The sequence below is a fragment of the Pagrus pagrus genome, assembly GCF_965226575.1.
Source record: "Pagrus pagrus genome assembly, chromosome: 22".
Lineage (NCBI taxonomy): Eukaryota > Metazoa > Chordata > Actinopteri > Spariformes > Sparidae > Pagrus > Pagrus pagrus.
Window position 1 is genome coordinate 8289612 of NC_140204.1, and position 12105 is coordinate 8301716.

At 40.5% G+C, this 12105-nt stretch overlaps 1 protein-coding gene and 1 long non-coding RNA gene across 2 annotated transcripts in view; one reads left to right on the forward strand and one right to left on the reverse strand.

Moving 5' to 3' along the window:
- The window catches only part of LOC311251487, a 43808-nt gene that overhangs the window by 18059 nt on the left and 13644 nt on the right, over positions 1-12105 (forward strand). The gene's annotated exons all lie outside the window — the stretch shown is intronic.
- vax2 (ventral anterior homeobox 2) overlaps positions 5491-12105 on the reverse strand; it is a 29751-nt gene continuing 23136 nt past the window's right edge. Inside the window, exon 3 of the mRNA XM_084343941.1 lies at positions 5491-10350. Within this exon, the coding sequence (XP_084200067.1) occupies positions 9853-10350 (498 nt within the window). The 3' untranslated portion in view covers positions 5491-9852. The remainder of the gene's footprint in view (positions 10351-12105) is intronic.

The following is a 12105-nucleotide window of genomic DNA, read 5'->3' on the forward strand; positions in this document are numbered from 1 at the left end:
AACACGTTATGTCGTGTTCTTCCAAACAAATTAGCACCTCTTTCATCGTCTCATATCCGTCCTTTTTTAAAAAATTCCTTCGCACCATGTTTCCTCTCTCTCTCTCTCTCTCCCAGGAAGGTTTTCAGGGTTGGTTTGGTTCTCAGGAATGCAGCTGTGAATCTTTTTCGGCAAGCTTAAGCCCAACTCTTGTGTGAATCGTGTCAAAACAAGCAGACATCACTTAGTCCACGAGAGCTGAGAGAGGCAGGCAGGCTTGGGGCCTCCACTGAGCTGTCCGGGCCCTTAAGGTCACCTGGCAATTAACCTCTGACCCCGTCCAGCATGTCCCCGCCCAAATTTCTCAGCGTGTCTTTCACTGTCATCTTACACTTCCTCCACGTTTTTCTGCATACTTTTGGACACTTTCACTTCGACGTTGCAGGGTTTTTGGCGTACTGTGACGACCATTTTATACTTTTCACAATGTAAAGAAAACATCTGTTCATTCAATTTGTATTTCTGTTTTGTTTTGTGTCACATGGTTGCTCAACAGCTGAGAAACTTCCTGAACAAAAACCCACTGACTCGTCCATTTTACCTTTTCTCTCATCTTGTTGCCTTCTCCGTCTGCTCAGTCAAACTAATCCAAACCCTCCCTCTCCTCTCCCCCCTCCCGAATACGCGACCCTTGACCCTGCGCACCTCTTTGAATGTCACATGACCGTGCAGGTGTGGAGGGGTCTCTGCCCCGGCCAACCCCCAATTAGTGACCCTAATTAGTGGAGGGGCCCCCCTGCTGGGCCGCTGAGCTGCTTCATAGGAGGAGGGAGGGGGAGAAGGAGAGCAGGGGGGAGGAAAGGTGGGGGTGGCAGGACAGTGATGCATTCCTAAAGGTCTGTGGACCCTCCAGAATCACACACAAACACATACGGTGCCTGTTAAAAGAGAAACTGAGAGTTCATTTGTTGATGCACAACAAACAGCTTCAGAGTGCTGATGTGGAATTGATCCGGTGCTCAGTTACACACAGTGAGAAGAGTGGGAAGCATCAGGTTCACATGACACCTCAAGCATCCTCTCATTTATTCAGTTCTTCACTTGGTTTTATATTTTTTACTACAATTGTAATTTTGTTACTCTTTGTATATGCATTTACTCTTCCCCCTGTAATTACTTTGGTTTGCACGGGTTGTTTTATCTTGTGAGCTACATCAAGGTCAAATTTAATTGCCCTGTGATAGACAAGGAGTTTTTTCTGATTCTAATAACTTCCACATAGGTTTTGTTTTTTTTATGTCAAGACATAATAGGAAAAGGAAATCATGAATGTAGTCACAAAGAGAGTCAAACATGATGATCCTATGATCTAATCCTATGTCCCTGTGTTAAATGTTAACTATCTCAGAAATACCCCCCTATTTGGCATTTATGAGCTGAATATGAACATTTAATAAATGGTTTATAACACAATTCAAGTCAAGTTGATTTTATTTATACAGCAACAAATCACAAAAAAGTTATATAATGAGATTTGACACCAACACCAACATGGCTGCCGCCTCGGCAAAAAAAAAAAAAAAAGGATTAAAAAAGGTAATAAATCACAATAAATCTGTCCATACTGATGGCTGCAGCTATTAAAGGAGAGTTAGTAAGTTCTGTGACTTAGCTGATATACAGGACCGATGAGTTTTGGTGAACTTTAAAAGAGGTGAAGTCACTTACGTAACTGTTGGGTGTGTAGTCTTTCTGACTGCATTTAATGACAAATTGCAAATCACAAGTTGACGAAATGACTTTACCCTCCTTTATGACACATTTATTGTCATTCATTATTTGCTTATCAACAACAAAGAGCGACATTTGTTGACAAATAAAGACTTCAAATGCATTTGGCTTTCAGTGAAGAAGCAGATTTTAGTTTTTTGATATAGATATTGCAGTTGTCCACTGGCAGGCCCAACTGTTGCAGCATTAATATATATTGTGGTGTCATCAGCATATAATCTAACTTTTTTGCTTTTTGCTATAAATCTGATGCAGTTAATGCAATAGAAATGTAACCTACAACTACATATGGGTTTGAATTATATATCGGCACCTTTAGGTTGATGCTATTTGATACTGAGTGATTGTACTGATGATTGCTTAGCATAACGGCTAATGCTAACACTAGCCTACTCCTGTGTTCCTCTAGTGAAGACAAGCAAATCATTTGTTGTATTTATTTTATTTTATTCCATTTAATTTAATTTTATTTGATTATAAAAACAAATATTCAAAGTATTGAGTTTAGAAAAATGTCTTTGTTACTCAAGCAAAAGGTTGTTGATTGTGTATAATTTCGTTTTAGTTTGTAGCTAGTGAACGCTTTGTCTTGCAAGTCTGCTCTTTCCTGATTATTTTCTAATTTTTCCAAATTAGAAAATAGTTTCCAAGAAATAAATGTGTAATTTCTAGATTCAATGCAGGTGCAGAATGAAGGTTGTTATACAGTTATTAGAATTTAGTCAGTTGTGTTGAGTTTCGAGGCAAATTTTTTATTTCGAAAAGGAATTTATGTCTATTGATTATTTAGTTAATATATAAGTTTATATATACATTTGTTCTTCATATATGTGTAATTGTATACTTGAATTTTATGCTTGCCTGCGCACCGACTAAAAGACTATATAAATTGAGAATAATTCATAAATTAATAAATAAACACTGTCTCAGTTTTCCTCATGTTATAATCATATTACATTTTAATTCCCAAGAACCTTCCTATAAAATTGTAGTTCCATCAATTCCTTTCTAGAAAACCTTTAGGAAACAATGTAATGGAATAATGTAAAGGTAATGTAGGTTAAAAAAAATACATACTGTTATTATTATTATTCCATTTTTACTGTGGCCACTGAGTTATACTTTGTACATAAGGAAAATGCAGCTGCTGCTCGGTATTTCTCTCTCTGTTCTGCTGCACACACAGAGCTAAAGCACAACGTTAAACATTAAGCTGTTGTTTTATTGGTTCATATTGCCACCGGTGAGATATTACTAATTAAAACCATCAATAAAATCTCTGTTGCACTTCACTAGAAGCTGTTTACCACCACAGCTTCTTCCTCTGCTGCAGGGCAGTTCCTCCTGTCCATCCCCTCCCTGCTCTCCTCCCCACCTCTAAAACAGGCCACCCATCTGGTCTCCTTTCTGCTGGTCCTCTCGCCTCTTCCTCGCTCAAATAAAGGTGCCAATCACTATAATTGGCACCCTGCAGGTCAATTGTCCCAGCTTGGAGCAGTGCCCCTCGCTGAAGTCTGGACTAACAGAGGGGAAATACAGTATGCAGTGTGTTACCTTTGCAGCTTAGTAAAAGCTACACGACTTGTTCTTTCTCTGCAGATTATTCTTCATTTGACATGTCATTAGTAGAGTTTTGGTAAGAAATCATCAGAGTGTGATTTGACTGACACATATAAGGTTTGAATCAGTGAGCTGAACTGTTTTTTGTCTTTTGAATGATCACTCAGAGAATCACACAGCCAGTTACAGTCCAGGAAACATGTAGCCTTAACAGGCAAAAGACAAGTTTTTCTGCCTTACCTTATCATTATGAAGTAAATGTTGATTGCACAGTGTAATGACTACAGACACCAACTGCATTCAGATTAGTTCCCTATGAACCTCACTTTTTGTCCTATTCTGTCGTCCACTGGGCATGAAAGCTACTGAAAAATGAAGGTTGGCTGGCGATCCAGTCGAGCAGGCAGCCTGGCACCACTTCTATCTGCTTTTAAATCTCCATTATAGACTAAATGAATGAATAAGCTCCCGTTTTTTTGTCCTGTGTTGTTGGTAACGAATGAAAACAGATGAAAATATAACCTCCTTGGCAGAAGTAATAGAATATCCTTAAAGTGCCAAAAGTAAAAGGAACTCATAATACAGAATGGCCTTTTTCATAATAATAATAATGATGTATATTGTAATATTGGAAATAAAATTATTGATACATTTTGGGTATAATCACTTGTTGCAGCTGGTAAAGCTGGAGCTTTTATTACTTTATATACTGCTGGGAGGCTCTATAATCCCCCCAAGGGGCAAATAACGTCTTGCCTTATCTTAGCCTAATAACCTTATGATACATCAGAATGTATTTAGTAAATATATTTTGAGATTTTAATCTTTTAAATCTGCAAAGACGCTTAAGTTATTAATGAATGCAGCAGAGTAAAAAGTACAATATTTACCTCTAGTAATATAGTGGAACAGGAGTGTAAAATAGCAGAAAATGGAAATACAATTTTTGACTAGAGGCGGTATGTTTTTAAAGGCACAATTTGAATTAAAAAGTGTGAAGAAATAACAGTTATTTTATGACGTCTTTGTATTGTTGCAGAGACATCTGCTGAAGTAAGCATGCTAACCAGCTAGCCCCGGCCCGGCCCGGTCCAAAGGGCCTGTCCTAGCGCTGTGAACACCAACACCTTTGGCACTCCGAGCTCACAGCCTGGACCACTAGATGCAAGGCTAATTGAGCTAACTGAGCTAACTATCTAACAGCAGCTACCATTAGCAGTGGTTAGCTGACACTGGTGATTTGCTTAACCCTAGTTTTTAAAAAAAATATGACTTCAACATCTGGCCAATTCTTACATATTGCACCTTTACTGATGTTTAAAGCATTGTTATACAGATGGCTTTGCATTCTCTCTGTTCTCTTCTTACACAGTATGATGAGTTGAAACAATGATGACTGTGTTGTCTTTTTGGACTCAGAAGTTCCTCTAAAATGAATATGAAGCCCCAAATTGACATTTGGTCGAAAGTGGCCATCACAAATGTTTAAATTCAAAGCGATTGTATCGGAAGTAGGAACAACAATGGCTTCTCATGTCCGTGCAGATGGTGTCCAGAGCAGACTGACTTTATATGAAGTCTATTAAACTTGTGGTTTAAGTTTAAGTTCTTTGGCTAATTTTTCATTCTACTAAATGACTTATTTTATCATGAAATTTCAGATTTATTTCTTCTTACAAAAAGGCAGAATAGCCTGAGTCACTCCACGTTCTTGTCAAATATATTCTCATATTTTCATCCAATTAATGCTCCAAGGGCACATCAATTCAGCCTTTGTGCAGAAACCAAAACAGAATGAAAAGTGCAAGGCATTTAAAGAGATTGCCTCGATAGAAAGACCTGAAACGGTGAAATGTCCACTGCTTTGATGTTTTCGGGACAAAGAAGCCAAGGTTTTTAATAAAGGCAATCCCAAAAACCTTCAGTGTGAATGGAAAGAGATGCAGATGTCAGTAATGTTTGTTGATTTTGTTGACTGATTACAAAGACAAAGTCATAATTTCATGAATAGTCCTCTGAAAGTAGTTTTTTGACTCATGTTTCGCACATTTTTTGTGCCGTTATGAATGTTGAAATAACTTTTTTTCTTGATTAAGTCGAAAAAGATTTTAGTTTTCATGGAAATGAAGAGAACAGAAGACAGGAGGCAAATTACATAGACATATATTTATATGCATATGAATAAAAATACATATACATATTGTACAATATCTTGGCCGAGCGTGAAAACAGCTCTGTCAGCCCAGAAACAGAAGTAAGCCTCTTTAAATAAGTGCAAAATGTTAATGAGACAAAGAATTGTAAAGCATATATAAAGTCTTTTTTTCTGAATCTTCCTTCGACATTTTGTTTTTCCTGTTAAAATCACATGGAGCGGACATGGAGATAACTTGTGCAAAGACCCATTTATATATATTCATATATAAATTTATATATATGTACATAGAGTTTGTTCATCATAAGTAGTAGCTGGTGCCATTAGCTTGACATTAAGTAGCTTTTACTGCTCAAAGAAAAGAAGTTGCGGCCTATGCGGGGCCTTGGCTGTGCATAAAGAAAAAGTAAAACCAAGCAGAGTCTGTTCTTTTTTAAAAAATAAAGGAACATTTCAACATGATCTCAAAAAGACTTTTAGGAAAATCATGATGTGGCTGAGATTGCAGTCGGTGCAAGATGTCACAGATTGCACAAAGCAACGCTCAGCAGGAAAGAAAAGAAACTGCCTGAAAATAAAAAGAAGATAAAGAAAGCAAAGGTGAAGAACCAAAGAAAATAGAAAGAAAAGGCTTTGTTTGACTGATGCAAGGCTTTACAAAGCGTCTTTCTGTTGCCTGGAAGAGAAGAGGAATCTCACTTCTTTCACTCAAGCTCTTCACGATACAGTAACTGCATTTACATTACGAAACACCAACGTACAGTGACAGAATATGGAGCCGGTGCTGCCTCTGAGTGTCGAAGGAAATGTGGAGCGTGTCTGCTTTTTAAACATCCGATATTCCTCTGACAAATAACTGAAAATCTGCTCAAATAAAAGAGGTTTACCGGCAGTTTTTGCGAGCTCAAAAACCTTCAAGAAAAAAGTCACTATCCCAGCTAAAAGAGGCGAATAAAGGCAGTGTTTTGCTTACAACACAGCAGGAAAGCAACAAGACCCTGTTGTGAGAAAAGAGGTTGTGAAAGGGCCTTACACAAGAAGCAAGCTTCCTGACCTCTCAGCTCCATCTCTCTGCTCAATATTTGATGCCGCAGCATGTGAATTATGGATGGTGCTTATAGAAAATAATACAGTGTTCAACAACAGCACAGGTGCGCCGTTGCAAAGAGCCATGAGTGGATGACAGGGGTTTCTGCAGCGCTGCCGGGGTCTGAACACAACAACAACAAATCACCTGCAACCAGCCGGTGCTACACGGGTGCAAAAAGGCCTGGTGAGGGAGTTCTCAGAGGTCAGAACCTCTCGGTGCACTCCACGGGAAATGTATCTGCAGCTGGAAACATGTTCAGCTGCTTCAGACGCAGCCTGGCCTTTACTCGTGAGCAGCTTTTTTAAATTGATGTCATGGGAGTGTCCGTTTTTTTTCTCTAATAGATGTCGAGTCACCTTCGGCGAGCGTGAGAGAAAGGAATGGGGAAAACGTTATTAAACCTCACAATGAGACGAAGCCCAGAAATGAATAGATACATGGGGAAATAAGAGGCGGAAATGAGAGGCGAGATACAAGTTATGAAAAGGGGTGATAACTCGTCTGACACGCGCAAATTGAGGGCAATCTGTGGCGAATTGCAGGTTCTCGCAGGTGTGTTTTGATTTTCTTTGGGCGGCGAGGAAACCTGAACAAATGGCATCATGCGGGGGTGGAGAAAACTACAACAGCCGATGCTTTTTCTTTCCTCCTTCAGCCTGTCCTGCATGAATTTAACATTTGTTTATCAATCAACAACCGCAGAGAGATGTCTCAAAGTGAGCATGTCGGTTAAAATCAAATCATTTTAAAATATAGCTGAAAGAGGGGGCTTTATTTTAAAAAAAATATGTTTCTAAGAATAAACTGACTCTTGGTAACGCTGCTAACGTTTGGAGGTTTTTCAGTCTGTTCTCAATCATGGATTCAAGAGCAAAAAAGGAGAGGAAATACAGGAGGAAGTGTAAAAACCTACAAACATAAAGTGCTTTCATTGAGGGGCAAGCGGAGGGAATCTTTTCATGTAAGACGGGCCGAGGTGAAGACTAAAAGGTGGGAATATGTCTATCAAACAGGGAAGAGCAAACACAGATTTAAAGAAAAATAAAAATATCATTTAAAAAGACTACATTTCACATGTGATGCTGCAGCTTATTGCATCCTAAGTTAAGTTTCCTGTGTAAAAATACATTTGTGATTATGGATATGACCTGATGAAACAGTTTCTTTAGATAAACCATAAAATGACCGACTTAAAATAGGAAGAGGAATAAAAGTATTTGGGGGAAAGAGCAGCAGATTCTACGAGTGTCATTTTCTGAGCAGTATGGCTGCAACTAACGATTCATTTCGTTATTGATTAATCTGCCAATTATGTGCACGATTAATCGAGGCCATGATGAAAAACAGTGAAATGCCACGTTTTAGAAAGCTGGAACCAGACAGTGTTTGGTATTTCTGCTTGAAAAATGACAGTTCACAGGTTCAGTAAAAATATATCAAGAGTTCTTGTTTTTATGGATACGACCTGATGAAATTGTGATCTTGCAGACACAAAATCAACTTAAGGGAAGAGAAACGAAAGTATCGGGGTCAAACAGCAGATCCTACGGGTGTCGTGGCTTATCGCATAACATTTTCGTCCTTACTGGGGCTGCAACTAACGGTTTAATTATCGATTATCCGCCAATTATTTTGATGACGTCTATTAATTTGTTGTCATATATTATAAAGAAAACAGGAAATTGTTAAGTTTTAGAAGTTGGAAGCTTGAAAAATGACCCAAAAAATGTTTAACCGATTATCAAAATTGTTGCAGACTAAGTTTCTACTCATTGAATCGCCTGGTTGTCACGGGTCTTGTAAAAATATATCAAGATTTCTTGTGTTTATGGATACGGGCTGATGATTCAGTGATCTTGCAAACCATAAAACAAAGAATAAAAGTGTTGGGGTAAAAGAGCAGCAGATTCTACGGGTGTCGTGGTGGCTCATCTTCACGTTATATGTTCGTCCTAGCTAACGGTTATTTTCATTATCGGTTAATGTTGCAAATAATTTTCAGTCTGTTCAATTTACAGTCATATATGACAAAGAAAAAGAGAAAGTTGTAATGTTCTGGAAGCTGGAAGCAGACAATGTTTGGTATTTCTGCTGAAAAAATGACAAATTAAACGAAACTGTTGCAGAATCATTTTCTGGTCAACAAATCGATTCGTTGTTGCAGCTCTCGTCCCAAACACGCCGAGAGAAAACAAAAATCTCTGGATCGACTCTGAAGAGCGGAACAACGCTTTCATCTCCGGTCGACACAAATCTGCTTCTGTAAATGAAAAACAGTTCAAAAGCTCGACCAGATGTTGTTTGAAAACTCTTTCTGAACTCTCTCTCAGAGGTCTGCTCAAAGGGAAACTGTGACATGTGTGAACTAAAGGTTGGAAAGTTAATCCGGGTTCAAAAGGTCACTCCTCTGTTTGACCTCGACTTGCTTCAGTGATCGGAGGACTCAAGTGCGACACCTCCAAAGCTTAATCCACGAAACGCTTTGGCAGCTTTCTCACACAACTATTCCTCTTTCTATTCTCGTGTTCTTTTATATTAAACTATCGGATCTAGATATGTGATTTTTGCACCATTTCGTCCAGATCCTAACCACATATTATTTCATACACAAACACAACCAAATAAAGAATTTACAAAAACTACTGCTGGACACCAAACAGACTGATATTAAAATGCTACGATTCTTTTTTTTTTTTTTCAGTGTTTCTTCCATATTGTGAAAGCACATTAACTAAAATCAAACATGGCCACTTGTAACGGGAATATGTACCCAAATGTGTACAAACTGCTGTCTTTGAAATACCACTCAGACGCTGATTCAGTCTGAACTATCCATGTCAAGTATTTTTTTTTTTTTTCCTGAACAGTAAATGAAGGCCTGTATAGAGAGAAAAAGCACACACACAAACTCACTGGACAAAAAAAGTGAAGAGTCACTTAAAACCACTGCGAAGAGAGTGGTGATAAAAACATCTGTCTGTCAGGGTTCACACAACATACACACACGGCATTTCTGCAAAAATTCACAAGTTTTTTCTTTTTTTATGTGGGAGAGTTTCCGTCACATCACGTCCTTTTCACCATTTGGTGTCAGTGTGCTCGACAGTGCTGTGGCACAAAATGGTGCCGCAAGGAGATCAACCTGGTGTCTTCCTTTTTTCACATTTCATACGATCCAGGGTGCTTCATTTCTCCGTCCGCTCGAGTGTCAAACAGGCGGCTGAGTGGAAAAGCTCTTACAAAGTCCCCTGGTGTCCTTAAAGAGTGACACGTTTACTTAAGAAACCGTCTTCTTCCCTCCCAGATCTGCCTCCTTCCTGTCCAGCCGCATGTACGGCTCAAAAGCTGAAGAACCGCACCCGTAGGTGGAGGTCAGTTCATGATGAGCGCCCCCCAGCAGCGGCATGGAGAAGCAGAGGGAGTGTGGCGGCGGGACGCCCAGCCGCGGTGAAGGCGGGGTGCCGCCCAGCGAGGGCAGCGACAGCCCGAAAGTCCCCCCTGGTAGGGAGCTGGGAGGGGTGCTGCTGCTGATGCCTGGAGAGGTGGAGGAGCCTCCACCAGGGCTGCTCAGCAGGGAGCCGTTGTGTCCCGGGTGTGGAGGCCCCAGGAGGGAGTTGGGTGGCGGGACGGGGCCCGATAGGAGGCGGCCCTGCTCCAGGAGGCGCAGGATGTTGCAGGTGGCCAACGACTCATTTGTGGAGGAGGAACGTTTGTCTGAATCCTTGGTGGTGTCCTTCTTCTGTTTGGTCCGGCGGTTCTGGAACCACACCTTCACCTGCAGCAACACAACCAGGAAGAGAGAGTCACATGATCAGTTTTTATCTGTAACACACTTTGTCAGCCCCTGCCCCTCAAATATCCTGAGGCCGCCACTGCTAGGGACCAACGACAACCATTAGACAATCATAGCGCATTGATTTGGCTGTATGGCTGTTTGTATTATCCTACATCCTCTTTGCATGCCCAAAAGTTAAACGTGTGTGCAGCTGACTTCTTTGTGACCCCATCCATACTGTAGCACGCTCTGTAAGCTCACGGCTTGCGAGCGGCGAGGGCACGCAACACCTTAGCGGTGAACCAGTCATACACGCATAAATCCGTGCAGAAACAAGCAGAGATGCTGTAATCCCCCGGCACCAGCCATTGGATCAACTCTGTGTTGTTTTTCTCTGCACATTTGATCATGGCTGGTCCCACGCACTTTACCTCCTCTCACACTTCACGGCTCTCACGGGCTGGAGGACGTATGGAGGACGGGCGGTGATATCAGAGCGGAGTGGGAATATTAGTGCTCCTGTATGTGTGCAAACGTCGAGACATTACACAAATCAAGCTGTCTGCACACACCTAGTTGGATTTACAGGAAAATGAAAGTGAAAAAATACCAAATTAAAGAAATTAAATCAACATCTGCACCATCGTCCCCTCTCACGGCAGAGTTTCACCACGGGAGCCATCACGCCACCGGCAATGCATTGAGAAAAGCTCGCTGAACTCTGCCTGTCCTCGTCCGCCATGTTTAATTGATGCTCCGCAGCGTAGCTTTAATGTATAGCGTGTGGAAAAGTTGTGGCTGGGCGGGGCGTTGATCGGAGGGCACGGTGGGGTCACGGCAGATCGCTGCACGGAGAGCCACACATGAAAAATGTATACGAGCCTGGCCGAGATTCACTGCAGGCTCGCTACCGTGTGGCATGACGGGCGTTGGGTTATACGGAGTGGGTTTGTCAACTTGTTGTCATCGGGGGGAGAAGTTTAATGAAATGCTCATACAATCTCGTCGTCTGCGAAATGAAATCGTAAACAGGTTTGCGAATCATTGAAGCTGAGGGAGCTTGCCCTGTTCATACTTAGCAGAGGAAACATCTGTGGAGAGTAATTTCTTTAACCCAGAAAATGAATTGTGAATTGTGTCGCGTAATGACATTTTTGCCCTTTTCCTGACCTTTTCTTACATTATCCTCAAGGCAATTCTCTGGATGTGTGACAATAGTAAGCCTATAAGTCATTACAGCACAAGGTTAACATCTGAAGCACAATACAGACGCCGGCTGCTGCGTGAGGCTCATCTGTGGTTCAGAAAACTCACCAGTTATGAAGCCAATCTGTTGTCTTTATTGTTAAACAACCTCCACTGCTGATGAAACTCTTTCTACACGACTCTGGTAGAAATGTTCATGAACGAGGTGTTACAGCTCAATTCACGTTACATTTCCTCATCCTCCGACTCTCACCTGGAGGTTGTGGCAACAAGTGAAACGCACTGTTTCCTTCAATACGGTTACAGATTTATCTGGTTTCAACATTGCTGGAAATATTCGGGTAAATACGTTAGTACACAATTCAACAAAATCTATAAAGGGTCTCGTCATTTCATCCAATTTTTTCTTTCTGTTAAAAATAAATGAATAAACTAAATAAAGATTTATGCCACAAAGCACAAAATACATGTTTGTTTAAATAGAAAAACACTTTATAATCATCAAAATTAATAAATCTTAAATTTATATTTAATTAATAGTTATTTAAC